Source organism: Cydia splendana, chromosome 5, assembly GCF_910591565.1.
Source record: "Cydia splendana chromosome 5, ilCydSple1.2, whole genome shotgun sequence".
Classification (NCBI taxonomy): Eukaryota; Metazoa; Arthropoda; class Insecta; order Lepidoptera; family Tortricidae; genus Cydia; species Cydia splendana.
In genome coordinates, this window is record NC_085964.1 from 2586438 (window position 1) to 2605403 (window position 18966).

General features: G+C 38.3%; 1 protein-coding gene across 1 annotated transcript in view; it reads left to right on the top strand.

Moving 5' to 3' along the window:
• The first annotated feature begins 6115 nt into the window (after window positions 1–6115).
• LOC134790450 (transcription factor Sox-21-B-like) overlaps window positions 6116–18966 on the top strand; it is a 68692-nt gene continuing 55841 nt past the window's right edge. The window contains exon 1 of the mRNA XM_063761257.1: window positions 6116–6431. Within this exon, the coding sequence (XP_063617327.1) occupies window positions 6427–6431 (5 nt within the window). The 5' untranslated portion in view covers window positions 6116–6426. The remainder of the gene's footprint in view (window positions 6432–18966) is intronic.

An 18966-nucleotide genomic window follows, 5' to 3' on the forward strand; every position in this document is an offset into this window, starting at 1 on the left:
TCGTTTAGAATTTCGAATAAGAAATGAATTATTCGAATAAATTACACGAAGGATTTTTGTAATACACACTCAGATAGCAAATCTGAATAGGTATGCAACTGCAGCGTATTTTAGAGCCAAGGAAAATTTTGGGAAAGGCCCCAACTGACCGTCGCCATCCATGGTGGGGACAAATGGGAATTGTTTATATGCAGCGCCTATTCCCATTTGTTCCCGGCCGGGACAAATGAGAATACATCCGATATTTGTGTAAAATATTATTATGTAGGGTCTACCCATATGTTCCCCGCGGAGATAAATGGGAATTCACCCATTATTGGTAATTATTAGTAATATGGGAATACACCAATAATGGGTGCATTATTGGTGTATTCCCATTTGTCTCCAATTCATGTGACCTACGCCATGCACGAGGCGGGGACAAATGGGAATGTTTATATGAATTTTGGTGTTCCCATTTGTCCCCGATATTGGCGTTGCCATTTGTCCCCACCTCAAAAGATTTCTATGCAGCGTCTTTCCCCATAAGTTTCTCGCGGGAACAAATGGGAATACACTCTTTATTGGTGTATTCCTATTTGTTCCTGCCCTACGTGACCGCCGCCATACGTGAGGCGGAGACAAATGGGTACGATTTATATGCAGCACCTATTCCATCAGTTCCCGACGTAGACAAATGGGAATACATCCGAAAATTGTGTTCCCAATTATCCCCACCCCAATAAGGTGGGGAAAAATGGAAAATATTTTTATGCAGGGTCTTCACATATGTTCCCCGCGGAGACAAATGGGAATTCGACCATTATTGGTAATGACGGGTGCATTATTTGTGTATTCCCATTTGTCCCCGATTCACGTGACCTACACCATACATGAGGCGGGCACAAATGTGCATGTCGTATATGAGTTTTGGTGTTCCCATTTGTCCCCGATATTGGTGTTCCCATTTGTCCCCGAGGCGGAGACAAATGGGTACGATTTATATGCAGCACCTATTCCATCAGTTCCCGACGTAGACTAATGGGAATACATCCGAAAATTGTGTTCCCAATTATCCCCACCCCAATAAGGTGGGGAAAAATGGAAAATATTTTTATGCAGGGTCTTCACATATGTTCCCCGCGGAGACAAATGGGAATTCACCCATTATTGGTAATGATGGGTGCATTATTGGTGTATTCCCATTTGTCCCCGATTCACGTGACCTACGCCATACATGAGGCGGGGACAAATGTGAATGTTTTATATGAGTTTTGGTGTTCCCATTTGTTCCCGATATTGGTGTTCCCATTTGGTGCCGATACAAAAGATTTCTATGCAGCGTCTTTTCCCAAATGTCTCTCGCGGCGTGGACAAATAGGAATTCTTCCGAAAATGGTGTGTTCCCATTTGTCCCCACACCAATAAGGAGGGTACAGATGGGAAATATTTATATGCAAATCCTATCACTTCTGTACCCGGCGGGGACAAATGGGAATACATCCGAAAATGGTGTGTTCCCTTTTGTCCTTACAAAAATAAGGTGGGAACAAATGGGAAATATTTATATGCGGCTTCTTTTCCTATATGTTCCCCGCGAGGACAAATGGCCATACACCCATTATTGGTTATAATGGGTGCATTATTGATGTAATCCCATTTGTCCCCTATCCACGTGACCTACGCCATACATGAGGGACAAATGTAAATATTTTATATGCAGCGCCTATTCCCATCGGGGAACAATAAGAATAATACACCTGTTAATGGTGTGTTCCTATTTGTTCCTGCTTCAATGAAGTGGGGACAAATGGGAAAGATTGTTTGTCTTTTCCCACATGTTCCCGAAGGGGACAAACGGGAATACCCCCATTATTGATGTATTTCCAGTTGTTCTCGCCCCACGTGACCGCCAATACATGAGGCGTATTCCCAGTTTCCACACCTCAAATCAACCAACCAGATAAACCGATAGAAAACATTTTCTTTTTACTATTGGGATATAAAACAGCTAAATAGTTATTTTGTAAGCTAACTATTCGACAATATTATTCGCAAATAATTTATTCGTGGGCTATTTTATTCGCCGAATAAATTATTCGCGAATGAATTGAACACGAATGATCATTCGAAAAAATTATTCGTCATTCGCGAATGATTTGGTAATTCTCATTCGTAATTCGTCATTCAAATGAATTTTGCCCATCTCTGACTGAAACTACCACGAACGGAATATGTTATATTTTCCTTTAACAAAATCGCATTTTGCTCACTGTTAGCAAAGTACCCTTGTTCGAGCTGCTGAGGTGAAAAATAAATTAAATTGGTACAACACATATCAATCACATTGAACATCCATATATACATTACTACAATCTCCGCTACACGCCAAGGACGGGTTAGGCCCGCGTGTATTTAAGGTCCGTTTCGCCGTGTACACGGGTACACGGGTACCCGGATACACGGATCTTAATTACACGTGTGCACGACTACACGTGTAGAACGGGTCAGAAAACCGTGTACGTGTAGTTCGGAAACGGGTACCGAACACGTGTACACGAAACCCGGACACGACCGCGAGCCCTAGTTTAAACCATGTGCAGTTTCAGCATTTCTGGTTGTAAAGAGTTCTTGTACCAGTAATAAGTATGCTGTTGCTGTGTTGTAGGTTAGTTTCCATTTTATTTCGGCACCTTAACTGAGTTATCAATAAATCTTGTCAATATAACAACAGTGCTTACATGCTTATTTACTCCATTCTCGAAGCGACGTAATGCAATTCGTTCACAAAACAAATTTGCAAAGCATTAATATTTAATGTTAGTTTTTAATGGAATCATTTGCCTATTACTAATTTATTTATATCGCTTTGTGAATAATCACATTTGTAACGGTCTGTCGAATTCAGTTGTGATCCAACAATCCAATTTAAATCACACGTACACATTGCACCCAATAAACCAAACTACCTGTACGCATGTTGCAAAATCTCCATATGTATGACACCGTGCCCCATATGCAAAAATCATTTATTGCCGTTTAAAATTCCTTTTTTACTGGCACAAGACCTGTGCGGCGCGAATTTGTGAATAGGATTTTTCTATTGGCAATAAAAATTGTATACTGTATGTAGTTAATTTGCGTATGGTGCATTGTGGGCATTGTGGGGTCGGGGGGCGCGACCCGCTGTCCCTTTGAACCGTTACAATTCAATTATCGAATCCCGCTTTTGTGCCATATTCATAAACGTAATTTTTAAACGGCCTTCCATTTATTGCTGGCCATACCGATGTTCGATATTTAAATTTGAAAGAACGAATGACATATTTGTAAATTCGTATCGATTTCGAATTTGCAATTCGCATTGATGTTTTGCGGATGATATCCTGGATGATGGACGTATGTTAATTTTTCTAAAGATTTCAATTTCGAATGTCGAATGGTAGTCAAGTGAAAGAAGTCATGACTCCTTGTTATTCTTTAATCAATATTCTTTATTCAAGAAAATTATTCAGGCGACCCTTGTGATCCTCTTGACCTTTAATATATTCTAACGGTCTTGTACTAGGAAATCGATATACTTATTTTTATTGTATTTTTAAGAATAACATGGAGATTATGAGAATAAAAAATATTTGATTCAAATGCAAAATTTTCTACCGTTTCGAATATCAATTGCTGATCTAAAGCAAAACGTTTTGAGTGGATAATATTATATATTTTACATTAAATCTGTTTTACAAAATATCTTGTGAAAGGGATCCTCAGATCACTTTGAAGATTAACTTTTATTTTTATTACATCTTTTAATACGTGTCTTCATGGAATAATACGAGTTTGGAAAGTATCCATTTACCAAGATTGTATTAGTAGATATGTACCGCAATAATATTTCGATATTGGATCATAATTGCGGTTACGGTTAGCTACTTAAACTTAACAGTAAATGAATAATATATGCTTTAAATTGCAGAAACCTTGATTATTAAGTGGACTTTATTAGATAACTTTTTTTAATATTTTTTTGTTCATCTATATCTGTAAAAAGATATTAAAAAATATTAGAAATATTTAATAATTTATCCAATGTGCACTACAGTAGGTACCTAACCAAGCGTTGTTAGTGTCATTCATATCTATGTACCTAGGTATTGTAGGTAATATTAGATGTCTCATAGCCAAGAGGAGTTACCTACATATATATGCACAAGTACTGCATAAGTGTATCTGCGTCTAGTGGGTTTTTTTTTTTGAGATTACTGTGCGATTAGATAGATTCGTGTTGTACCGATAACGATTTTTTTATTGTAGCTTAATTTTGCTATTTAACAGTTTTCTAGAATGTTCGTTCATTTCTGTATTTTATGTTCGTTCATCAATACCGTGGTACCTGCAGTACAGTACTAATGTATCTATTTTAATAAAATGATAATGTTAAATTGTTCCTTCTACCGATACATATCTCTTCAAAATCTTAAGTTTGATATGCGTCGTCAAAAGTGTTCGATCTTTATTTTTGTATCAGGTGCTCGATAAGCACTTTACACACCCACCCATTTTTATTTATGTAAGCCACACAGGTTGTGAATACGTTTGTGTGCGTTGTGTTGTGTTGCTTATGCCTATTGTGTACCTACATATAGGCATTATATAATAGCATTTCGTACGTAGAGAAAACGAAATGTTTGGTAACATTGTTTATATTTTTTTCACATCACCTATTCGGAAAAGGGCTTTTTCTTCCCTGCTAGGAGGGATCAAAGTGGCACTTTTCTTCCCTGCTAGGAGGGATCAAAGTAACACTTTTCTGTTCTAGCACATCATCATCATCATAACTTAAGAGCTTTGCTCTTGTCAGTGGAGTAATCGCCAATCATTTATTTCTTGTGCCAGTCTTTTAATTTCCACATACGACGCATTATTTTTTATTTGGCTGAGATAAGTGATTCTAGGTCTCCCTTCTTCTCTTATCTTTTCAATCCTGCCTTCCAGGATGTTTAGGAAAAAGTTATCATGCCGTATAGGGTGTCCTAACATCATGCCTATCCTATTTCTTATTGCGTTTAACTAGCATCGCTTTTCTCCTATCATTCTCAGCAATCTCAGCACCTCTTCATTCGTCACATTATTTTTTTAGTTTAAATAATCTGTTTAAGCATCAGATTGTGTCAACACTAAGATTTTTTTATTTTCCTCATAGTTGATGTGAAAAGCGGTAAGTGTCACACGGTATCAAAATTATTTCGTCTTGGGCGTTAACACTTGAATCCCTCATTACGCTCAGGATTCAATGTACGCCCTTGACGGAAATATATCATTTTGATCCTATTTCCTAAACTACTATTTCCAATTGTTGAAAGGTACTTACCAGTCTTACCACTACATTGCTTACATTTTGATTTACTTTTATAAACATTATTTAGGTACTATAGTTCGTTTTTTTAGCATTAGAAAAAAGGTAAACCATCTTGACTTCACTTTTTATTGAAAAACACTTTTGAAAAATAAGTCACGGCAAATATGTAACAATTATGAATCATATACGTTTATTTACATTCTTTTGCTTTTTAAAGTTTATAGTTAAGTCAATAGTTAATATTATTAGTTACTGATTTTATTAAAGAGTTTTTCAATAAAAAGACACGTCAAGATCGCGTAGTGTTTTTCTAATGCTAAAAAAACGAACTATAGACAGTTACAAATTATTAGGTGCATAAGGTACCTATTATGCATATTTAACCATATTTATAAGATACATGTACGAAGAATTACGAACAAGCCTTCTAAATCGATTCGTAAAGCTATTCGTGAACCAATGAGGACAATACAATGGCGGCTGAAACGGGCATTGAGCGATTCAGGAGAAACAATCCCAAGAACGTCGCACGAATATCCCTCTCCATACAACGAGCCACCTTAAACAACAAAAAGAAGACAAGAACAACTGAAAGAGAACACGGCCGCCACGCGCGCAACCAATTTACGTTGCTACGCCCGGCTCGAAAACGTTTAAATTCTTATTTCGAATTTTGAACAGTTGGTCTCGTTCTGCATAACAACATCCGTAAGGCAATGGCAGTTGCTTGGCCAATAGAAGCGCGCGGCGCGCTTTCGTGGGCGTATTGGCGCGCTCTGATTGGCGGAGCCGCGCGAGTTTATCGCCGGATTTGTTGCGAGCGCGGTCACCGCAGTCGCGCCGCACGATTGTCGATTGTCGCCATTGTACCGGGAGTCGCGCGCGGTGGTTGTCCGACTCGCACGCGATAATATCGATAAAACGCTAATCGAATTAATCGATCGGATTATGCTAGATTAGCTGAAGTTTTTGTTTTTTTAATTATTCAGTGTTTGGTTTTCGTGTAGTGCGGCGGACTGTTGGGTGATTTATCGGTGCGTAAAAGCGACAACGTGGAGCTGGACTTACATCAACGTGCCAGCGGGCACTTTATGAGGTAAATAAACAAGATGTCACCATAAAACACCTTTCGAATGCTTTTTTAAATGACTGGGTAAGTGTAGATTGATATAATGAAGTCGAAGGTAAGAGGAAGGGGTGATTGAACTGTGATCAACAGGAATTTGATTTGCTTCTTCGGCGCGTTCCAGTAGAGTAGATAGGCAGCATTGACCGTTACCGACCTTACCGAAGTCTTATAAGAATAAGTAGTTTTGGAAGTTAGGTAACTTCTAAAGTAAACGATAATAGTTTGTAGCTATTATAAGATTTGACTAAACTAAGCAATGAACAAAACTTTGTAAGTATAGGTAGGTTAATATATTTCCTCAAGGTATATTCATATTTCATTCAATAATAGTGAAGGTAGGTGTATGTTGATGTTCTTATAAGCATTAAATACTCGCCTACGTATTGTAAGATCTATTATTGTATTGTTTAGGTACTTTAGGTGAATGTAAATTAATTGACAGGTTATTTATCACCTATTCATGTTGATATTGTTTATGTTGGATCAAATAAATAAATAGACCAGCAGGCTTATTATGGATGGTTTTATCCACGTGATAAAATAACTGTCACTTTTTAATACCGCGGGATAGAAATTGACGGACACCGTTTTATCACGCTGTCACGTAGACATAGAACGACCATCATATCCTAAATTCGCACGACATAGGTAAAGGTAATTACGTAAGTAGTACAGTTAAATGTGATGTTCGGATGTCAACTGCAGGTGCATTACTTTTGCAGCGTTGTTGTGGCTGCCGCTTTTAATAACCTTGATAAAATGAGTGACGTTCGCCGTCGCAATACCTACTGCCGCGATTATAATGTTCATTCTGTCACTTAGCTATATTTATTAAGGGAATCGACAGATACAGCGGCGGCAACGATGTTGTAACAGTAATGTAGCTGCAGTTGACATCCGAACGTCACCTTTATGGTGACCAAGAAACTTATCTAGGTCCTGACAGGCCTCACGGCCTAGCAGGGAGGAAGTGGAGGTTGATTAAACGCACTTTGTTGATATTCTTTATATTCTTTTCATAAAGGACTATACGTCAAAATTGCCCCAACACCAACAGAGTTGAGAGTTAGGTCATTAGATAGGTATTTCTCTGTACTTTATTTCGTTCTATGGGCACCAAGCGGAATTCAAGTGCAGAACTGAGTAATTGGTATTTTAGTCAAAATGTCGTCACCCTTATTACCTAGGCAATAGAGTCCACCGCCGGGCGAGCGCGGCAAATCATTCGTGCTCGTCCGGCGGTGCGCGAACATCTACCCTGCAGCAATAATTTACTTACTCAGTCTCTATTGCCTAGGTAATAAGGGTGACGACATTTTGGCTAAACTACCAATATCTCAGTTCTGCAATGGAATTCCGCTTGGTGCCCATAGAACAAAATGAAGTACATAGAAATACCTATCTAATGTAGGGTTGCCATAAGTGTGGGGACTCAGACCGGGACATTTAAAGAAAACCGGCCAAGTGCGAGTCGGACTCGCGTCGCGTTTAAAGGGTTACACAATTTGTAACAATGTATTTTTTCATGTGAAACGTGAGTGAAATGTCTATAATTAAGTCCGACTCACGCTTGACTGCACATTTCTAATAGGTTTTCCTATAGATAGGTAAAGAACTATTTTGTGTTTTTTTTTTCAAAATTTTAGCACAGTAGTTTCGGAGATAAATTTTCCATGTGTTTAAATTATTATTCATTGACCAGTCAAGCTACCATGTTGATTCAGGGGATTCAGGGTCAACCAGCAAAAAACGCGAGCGAAGCGAGCGCGAAATTTTTTTGACAAAATTGTGAAAGAGTGTTAAAAAGGCCGGGCCGGGCCTAAAACTCCGAAGTTCCCCAGTGAGGCTAGCTTTCATGCGAGGTCGAAGCCGTGCTTCAGGATAAGCTCAGCTAGAGCATAGACGCCAACCAATGTCCATTGTATTAAAAAGCGAAACCGTAGGCCGAGCTTGGCCTAGCGAGGGCTAAGCTGAAGAAGACGAGATTTGGAAGACAAACCAAAAATTTATGTAAAATGTGAGGCTGAAGGTCGAGCTCAGAAATCTCCACATTACTTAATAAGCCCGAAGCGTACTTATAACCAGCGCGGTGAGCTTTCATGCGAGGCAAAAGGCCAAGCTTCTTAAATCAAATTTTTATATTTGTTAAAAATTAAGCGACACTGAAGGTCGAGCTGTAAGAAAGCAGCGCTAGTGTTACTCAACAATAATATGTGTCATATGTACAAGAGTTACTCGGAGGGCCGAAGTTCCATTGATGAGGTTTTAGGCCCTTGGGAGCCTGAAATTCGAGCTCTACATTACAGACTTTAAAAGCTATAAAATAACATAATATACATAATCATCTAATTATTGTGTGTCTGAGAAACTGATATTGGACATTAGGTAAAAGTAGGTACCATAAAACATGTTTTTTTTTAATTTTGGCTATATGAAACGTAGAAATGTAGGTATATTATTATTTACAAAGTCCAGCCCCCTACTAAATAACTATGATTTTTAAACCGGGACAATTTTCTTATCGGCCGGGACGCCGGGACACCGTGCTTCAAACCGGGACATGTCCCGGCGTACCGGGACGTATGGCAACCCTAATCTAATGACCTTACTCTCATTTCTGTTGGCGTTGGTTCCAGGCTCCCTACAGATTTGCCCATGGTCCTTTCAGTTAAGTTACAATAATAATATTCGACTAGTCTTGATGACTGCCTGCCTGCATCTGACAGCGAGATCAGATTCTAAATTCAAATAGAGTGACTAGCCAGTCACTGATCAAAAATGCTGTAAAGGTTGCAAACCTTTACCGTACCTAGCTTACGGCGGCCGACTCATTAATGCGAAATCTCGACTAGGTTAAATGCATCTTTACCTACAAATGTTCGAAAATATGGGTATACTAGCAAAAATAAGCCGCTAAGTTATGCTAGCTGCACTCCTACTTTGAAATCGGTTAAAAGGGGCTTAACCCCCGTTGGCAACGAATTAGGGTTATTAGGGTGTATGTAATGTGTAGAGATCTTATTTTAACGTTATAATAATGACATTTATTGCGTGAATGTTGGTTACATATATGTTAGTAGGTATGCCTATGCACCTATGCGATGGACTGATCAAATTAAATCTGCCATGGAAAGACCCCTGAACGCATTTGCTAGAATGACATCCAACCGCGGAAAATGGCGAGAAATCGCACGGCAAGCAACATCTGTGCCTGATGTCAGCAGTTGACCACGACACTCTGCAAAGAGTATAACGACTAAGAAGAAGAAGAGTAGGTATGCCCTTGTGTACCTCGTCACTACATTGAAAAAATATCGTATCTCGCACGGCTAGTCAAAATTAAAACGCAGTAAATAACTGTAGGTATAACTATGCATCCTATACCTAGTTACCACATTTATCTTTTGATTGATATGAGAACAAGATAGGTACGAGTTTTGTTTCAGAATAGTCACGAAGATATAAGTTTTTCGTCAATAATTTCAATTTGATACAAACTTTTAACGCTGACTACTCTTCTTTCAACGGGCAACTAATATTCATCGGGACAAGTTTGACAAACCCAAACACAATTTACGTTGCGTTGTTTTATCACAGAGCTCCTATATGGCCAGTGCAGTGTCCATCACCAAATCAGCTCGATAGTACCACAATATTGCATTGTCACTCACCTTATGGCACCTCTACACGATGGGCCAGCGCCGGCCACTCCAAGGGACGCATTTATGCGTTAGAGGGAGCAAGTGGTATTGCTATCTCATTCTACCGCATGGCTGCGTCCCTTGGAGTGGCCGGCATTGGCCCATCGTGTAGAGGAGCCATTAGGTTCATATACCTAAAGTATATAAGATTCATCTCAATCGAGTAATTTAGCTTGCAAGATTTGACTCGAACAAAAATATTACAAACAAACATTGCAAGTTAAATAATAGCTTGTAAAATATGTAGGCAGGTAAGTGCATGCCTACTTATGTAGGTACTGTAAAGAGGGCGGCCTATCTGGAGGACGTCGTGGGCATAGAAAACACGTAGTAGACTTTCTTTTAATATATTTGAGACAAATTTATATCAAGATCAACATCTATACTAGGTAGCTGCCTCTGATCGAATGCCGAATGCGCACCGCGTTCTATTTGACAGCGGGCTGATATTCCAAATTTAAATATCATAACTAACCAGTCACAGATTAAAAAGGCTGTAAAGGTTGCAAACCTTTACAGTACCTACTACCTAGGTGGTTAGGTGCAATCAAACCGAACCCAAAAAAAGACTACGGTTTTTTTTTTACTTTTTAAAGTTGCTAAGTACATAGGTATAATGTTAGGTATTTAATTTTGTCAAATGTAACGAAAATTGTTATGGCGCGGTTCCTTATTGATATTTTAATATGTGACGTTCCATGGCCAAAAGGTACCTTATGGCGGCTGGCGCTTACGTCGCATAGCGTCGCAATAATATTGGAGCGGCCTTAATAATAGTGTAAGCGCCAACCGCCATAAGGTACCTTTACCCGTGGGACGTCACATATACTGCCAACCTGCATTGTAAAAGGTATTACTATCGTTGTTTAGAGTAAAGGCTAACGTTGTTCATAGGTTTTCATCACACTCGCTCAGTAAATGTGGAATTGCACGCAGGTTTAGCGGGAGTTAAAAGCGTTCTCCCTAGGGAGTTATGAAGTTTCTAGTGCCATAATTAACAGTTTTTTGTCTTCATACTTAATTTTTGTAACGCAAGTGTGATGAAAAACATTGTGTGTAACTCGGGGCGTAATAATATTGCAAACTCGAGTCTATAAATCGCTCCGGCAAGCCGTCGCGATTTAACTTACTCTCGTTTGCAATATTCAACTTACGCCCCATGTTGCACAATGTACTATAACTTGCCCTAACATCCATAGCTAGCTGATTTTAATCAGCTACCAAAATCACTATAAAATATATATTATTATAGTGATTTTACCTAAACCTTAAATAACCCAACCAATTAGGTATTTTACAGATAGCCTAATGAACGCACAATCGCCCGACATTTACGGCCGACGCCATAAAGTAACTTTTTTTATTTTTTTACACATTTACAATAGTTAGTCTTTGTGCCGGCCGACGGACAATTAAAAAAAAATAATAACGTGAGTTATTCACCTTAAATGCGCAATTCGTTTTTATGCCAGTTATTAAATTGGTCAAGTGCGAGTGGGAGTCGTGTGCCGAGGGTTTCATTCACATTTTGTCAGTCTATTGAAACTATTGAAAGTATATAATTTTAAAATTAAATTGTCGCCTGTGGTATCTCCGGAAAAACCTTCAAGAAAAAGGCGGGCCTATATACCTATTCGAGCGTTTTCCAAAAAAAGTGTACATTTCAGTCATGTCTTCAAAATATTGACTTCTTGGGCTCATTTTACTCAGAATCATTTGTACATTCACGCCTCATACATGAAAAAAAGTGTCCAAAGATTTCCTTTCAAGATCGTCACATTCTTGTATGAAAAATTGTTTTATTTGTATAAACGTGTCGCACTGGAAAAAAATTTTTTCATACAAAATTTTGGGACACATTTTTTCATGTATGAGGGGTGAATGTACAAATGGTTCTGAGTAAAATGAGCCCAAGAAGTCAATATTTTGAAGACATGAATGAAATGTACACTTTTTTTGGAAAACGCTCATTCCCATCTTAAAGGCCGGCAGCGCACTTGGAATCCCTCTGGTGCAGGTGACCATGGGCGACGGTAATTGCTTACCATCAGGCGATTTGTCGGCTCGTTTGCTAGGCCTATATTATAACAAAAAAAAACCTATATTCGTACCTATTTCGTACCTGGGTCACATTCTTTTCGCTGTCTTTACGGTTACCATCAGTTTGTCACTGACATAAACGCCGTCGAGAACGTAATTTACTTTCTATACATCTCGCTCGCACTCGCATATTAGTGCAAACGGGATGTATATAAAGTAAATTACGTTCTCGACGGCGTTTATGTCAGTGACAAACTGATGGTAACCGTACTTGTTTCTGACTAATCTGTCGCGCTTCTATTTTTGTATTTTATCGAATAAATAAAATAGGTGAGTGCTATTGCATGTCTTTCTAGCTGTAGATTATAATTATCTTGAGAAAAATTTTAATCGTGATTTCACCACATACAAAAAGCTCCACTCCGCCCTTCCACGGTTAGCTCAAGAAGGCTAGTGTTGTGGGTACTCAGACAACGATATATATAATATACAAATACATACAAAACATCCATGACTCAGCAACAAATATCTGTGATCATCACACAAATAAATTCCCTTATCGGGATTCGAACCCTGGACCATCGCTTCTTAAGGCAGGGTATAGTCATTACCCACTAGGCCACACCGGTCGTCAAATTGATAAAAAATAATTTCGTTCCGATTGCTTACAACTCTTACAAGAACCTTCTGCTTCTGAACCCTAGAAATGGCGCTCAAATGATGTTGTTCGGCGATAAAAAGTTAAAAACAATGCTTTAATTTGGCGCGTATTTTCGGCTTCCATTTTTATAGCGATTATGGTTCTCCGGGCTTGTTATTTTGACCAGTGCGTAAAATGTTCGTGAGCTTATGATATATTATTATTGTTTGTAGGAAATTAAGTACCTAATTAAGCTCTTATGACTAAAGCTAAGCTATACACGGTGGTTAAAAAATAAATATACAACTTTTACTATGGGACCAACCCCGATATCGCGAAAAAAATTTACCCTCCCATAGAAAATGGACCAGCCAAAATGTATAAAGCAGCCAAATTTTCTTCGCGATTTCGGGGTTGGTCCCATAGTAAAAGTTGCTCAGTAAGTATAATCCCAAAACCTCCCTGGCAACGGGAATGCAGTTATTTTTTAGCCACCATGTATAATGGTATGGTGGTGGTTTCACTGTATTGGGTAAGGTCTTGGTAGCTCGGATGGCAGAGCCCTGGGCTAGCGGTTCAGTGGTCGTGGGTTCAAGTCCCATCCAAGACAGTGAATTTTTCCACTTTTAATTTGTTTCTAAGCTTAATAGCATTGTTCGCAGACGTTACTGCTTGATACAATTAATTTAACCATGGTCTGTATCTTTAGGTATTTAAATAAAAATAAACAAATAATTTGTACATTTTCGGGTAGTTATAACATTTATTGGTTAACCAACCAAATACAAAACGGCCTGGATCAGTCACTGAACTGGCCTGACCTACGTTATTTGATCGTGTAATGTTTTCATCTAACCCTCAACTGGCTTAAGGAGCCATTTGAGGGTAGATTTTGTTTACTTTGATTTAAATTAGTTTATTCATAAATTAGTTAGTTAAATAATAGCTACTGACATTGGCTGCACAGTCAACAACAGAGCTATGAATACAGGCAAAGTGCCCAAAATATGTAAACACGACCTTAATGTACAGGCAATAAAGTACTGTATACATATTTTTGACACTTTGCCTGTATTCATAGCTCTGTTGTTGACTGTACCATCATGACCATTTTGTACAATTAAGCTAAAAATGCAGTTTTTGGAAATGACATCATTTTATTTGGTAGGGGGGGGGGTCTTTCGAATTATATGATGGTTGGATGATTTTAAAGGGCGGGGTCTCATAAATTTTAGAGGACGTAATTTATGAACAGCCCCTTATCACTTAATTGTAACAGATGCAAAGACATCTTATTGTTCAGAATAATAACCGTCTTATGTGTGTTCTAACCTACACAGAACACTGATAACTTTTACGATTTATAGGTAGGCCATCACTGTCTCCGTCCTCGAAACGTCGGAGGTAATTCAAAACTTAATTATACGCGATTACTGCCGTTTTTGTAAATAGTAATGTAAAACCTATATAGACTCAAAATATCTAATTACCTACCTAACCTTCTTCGCTAAATAGTAGAATAATATCTAAATATACAATAATGTGAATGTATCACTTATGAAAACGGTTAATTTTTGTAACAACGTTTCTATACCGCTTTAAATGGATTTAAAGGAAATCTTTTGACCCAGAAAAAACACCACCAAACTAAACATTTGTTTTCCACGAACAAAACTATGTAGCACCAATGATTACTTATTAGACACCGCCGACTAAAACCCACTTGTTCATCCATAACAGTATTTAACAACTTTGACCATCGTTGAACCTTATGTTTTAGCCAATAAGGTTCACAAAGTATCAGTTAATATGTGGCCCAATGGTGCTGACACTTCTTGAACCGTATTGCCGAGGCACAAGGACTACCTATGGTCAGTTGAGAGCTGTTGGTACATTATGGACGAAACACACTGTCGCTAATGAGCTGTGTTCTCGCCGCCGCAAACAGAGCGTTTGCGTTGGCAGTTAGCGATGTGCGCCGATTTCACTCAGAAGGTGCCGAATCTTAATCTCAACTTGAGGTTAGCGCTTTAGATACGTGTTTCTAACTAACTAACTAAAACTAACTAATATGGCTCAGCGATCCAAAGAGGATCTTGGCCTCCGAAACGAGAGCATGCCACTATTCCCGATTCTGTCTTTTCGAGATACGTGTTTCTGTGCTCAATAATTGACTGTTGCTCTGAATATCTTATTGACAACAATTTTTAGGGTTCCGTACCCAAAGGGTAAAAACGGGAGCCTATTACTAAGACTCCGCTCCACCCCGCAGTTTGGTTTCAGATGGGACTTGGCACGGGTTACTCAGTCACCAAAGAGCAATTTTCTCAAAAAGTTTGTACATTTCGATCACATCTTAGATTTCTATAAAAATTGGTATGCTGGTAAAGTACATGAAGCTGAACAATTTCCACCATATTTCCCAAAATGTCCCAGAAAGTTATTATAAAACTTTCCTGTTTTGTTACCAGATTTCCTTGCACATTTGGCAACAAAAAAGGAATGTTTCTTAGAAACTTTCTGGGCATTTTGGGAAACGTGGTGGAAGTCGTCCAGTTTTATGTAGGTACTTTACCAATTTTTATAGAAATCTAAGATGTGATCGAAATGTACAAACTTTTTGAGAATTGCTCCAAAAATTAGAATCGGAATCTCCTGGGAATTTGCGAATAGGTAAGGCCAGGGAATGAGATATTTCAGGAATGACCTTAAAGCACAGAATAAGTAATAGTAGGTACTACTGTACAGAAAGGAAACTTCCTACGAAACCGAAGTTTGACAGCGGTTCGGAATCATGCTGTTCTTTTCTAATGTATGGCACTTTCCCTTTCGTCTAATCAGGGTTGTCAAAATTCAAGTAAGTAATTACCTTATCTGTGGTTGTGCACGCAAAAGGACGTCAAGTTGTGCCAACCCTAATATGTACTTAATTGCTCGGAGCAATGCGGAGCCGAACGAAGCCGATAATGCCCGAACACTCTATAGTTTCCTACCCCTGCCTAAAGATATGGTCTTCAAATACCCTACGGACATCTAAAATGTTCTACTTCCAACTGGTACACATTCCACTCCCAGTCCCACAGCCTTTGACATTTCTAACAGTTTTTTCGTCCGACAAGTCTTGTTAATTGGTTAAGCAAATGTCTTCCCAACGCTTGACAACCCCTGGCTATATTATAGCCAGTGTTGTGTGACCCCTGATTATCCGTAGTTTATACAGTGATGTAAGTCAGGTTGACTGGTCAAGACATACATTAGAAAAGGTCATGACAGTCCTAATTGCACCTAATATCATTGTGTTAAGGTTAAAAATGTTTTGATGTTGACCATGTTTTTTTGATAAGCGTAGTCCAGTAGCGTATTTGCCTGTATGAGAGGACTTGGTTTCTGTGACTTTGTAAGTAGGTAAGTAGCGAATGGTTTTTTTTAGCTACTGTATGATTTAGGAAATATATTTTTAAATAAGTACCTATGACTTTCCAACTGCGGAAAATGGCGAGAAATCGTACGACACTCTGCAAAGAGTATAACGACAAATAAGAGAGACCTATAACTTTATCAAAATATGTTCTAAATGTAACATCCTTAGGTATCTGCCCAATTTTTTTATTAGAATTTCTATGTTTGATAAAAATCGATCCAGCAGTTTGAATAGTATGGGTTTTTTGAAGTCAAAACTTCTTTAGCGGCCCTATGCACTTTTTGAGGTGGGGAAAAAATGTTAAACTCGAGACAGCGTAAGGCGTAACCCTCTATTTCTACCGCGCGGCGAAAATGTATGCCCGAGCTTGCTGTTTCGTTTAGGCGGCGCAGGGCGCTTGCGTGACGTCACGTCTGACGGACAATAAGTAAGTAAGTAGTAAGTAATCATTTATTGTCAGATTGTGCAATGTCAGTATACAGATGTTACAATATTATTTGATTAGAGAGTGTCACAATCAACCGGTTTACGGTATACAATGTCCTTATTCCTAAAATACATATAGTACAGTTCAAATAACCTTAAGATTAAACTAAAAAATGTCTAAGGTACAAAATACATATAATATAAAAAAAAAAACTATTCAACCCTACAATCATAATATTATAAAGCAGCATTATTGTTTATTACCTACTAGCTATATTATTAATTACTATGTCAATTAAATATTATTATAATTTACATTGTTATTAAGGTCAATATTCATAAGATAGGTATCATTCACATGTCAAGCGTTAGAATTGTTCTATCTTGAGAAAAAAATCATTGATATTGTAAAAACATTCAGTTAGGAGAAAGGATCTTAACTTGGAAAAAAAATTGTTGTTTGGCAACTCTGTCCATGACATAGGAAGTGCATTATAAATACGAACAGCCATGTAGTAGCAATTTTTCTTACTCACTTCTAATTTACATTTTGGGACTACTAAAGCTTTATGTGTGACTGTGCGCTTTCCAATGTTACATTTCTGATCAAATAATTCTAAATTGCATTTAACGAATTTACATATCTCTAAGATGTATAAGCTCGGAACTGTCAGGATTCCATACTGTTTAAACAACGGCCTACATGACTCTGACCACTTGACCCCCGCTATAGCCCTAACACATTTTTTTTGTGCTATGAAAGCTTGTTTTACATTTGTGCCATTACCCCATAATACTATTCCATAACGAAGTGCAGAAGCAACATAGCTATGATAAACGAGTAGCGCAGTTTTGTCTGAAGTCATTCGCTTCAGTTTTTTTATGGCATAAATAAATTTATTAATTTTAGTGGAAACTACGTCGATTTGTTGTTTCCAATTTAAATACTGGTCTACATCAATGCCTAGGAAAATTGTATGTCATTGTGTTTTCCATTTTTGATTTAAATGCCATCTAGTCTAGTGAGTTTCCCTCAAACTGGTATTAATATAACTGTAGTACCAAAGTACTCACAGTGATGTGCTTACGGGTTTCAAGTAATGCGACGAAATAACGCTAGATGGCGTTAGCCTCAATTATACATAGTGCTGCAGACATTTAGCACTAGATGGCGCTGGTATTAATATTTTGAGTTACAATGTCGTTGAGTTTTTACTTCTGCCGGCACTCCCGGAGTGCAACCCGTTGTTTTTTTTTTAAATTAATACATAATTATCCTTACTGTGTTCATTGGCTTATCTCCGAACACCGTGAAATACTTTAACCACAGAATAGAGAACTTAGCTAATAAGTTTTAGTCGGCCATTCTGAGAAGGAATGAGGCATGTTTGTCGTGACGTGAGTCAATATTTGTCGGTCGGCTACCGGCGATCGAAGGCAGTCAGGCCAATTCGAACGTACTTACACTGATCAGATGGCCTACCGGGAACCACGTTCGACGTGTTGCCTCCCTGTCACACTTAAGTACGAATTTACAAGTGCGACAGAGAGGCAACACGCCGAACGTGGTTCATGGTAGGCCCTCAGAATGACATTGACAACAGTTATCGTGCATTTCGCTCGTACTTATCCGAACATGTATTGGCGCGGGCGAGACGCACGATAACGAAATAACCATGATCAAAGAAAAAAAAAATACATTGCGTGCTCACTCCATACATCAGTTTTAGTACCAAAACGACTATTATTTTCGTAGTCGACATCTAGCACCGAGGAGCGGAATTATCAGTATTGCTACTTGACAACAGATGTTCCGACGACTGAAAATAATTTTCAGCAAAATTTCAAATAATTATAACCGGATTAACCGGAACTCTATTTTCAACTACTTATGCTTTTAATATTAGTTGTAAATTGTTGTTCAATACAATTTTCGTGAGTCGCGACACTAGAGAATTCTAGTACAATATCAAGTACTATACTGATAATTCCACTAGATATACTAGATGTCCACAGCGAAAATAATACTCGTTTTGGTACCAAAACTTATGTATGGAGTGAGCACACTATTCTTACTTTATTTCTCTATGACATGATTCAAATACCTATCATTATGATATCAGTGTGCTGCAGTGTATACGTTCGAATTGTCCTGAGTCTGGGGAAAAGTTAGTTTAGTACCTAAATTGCCCGTTAGATGTCGCTATACCGAGTGCCTATGATTCCTAAATCGCTAAATTTTCACAAAAGCTTATGCAAGTTTCCTCCCGTTTT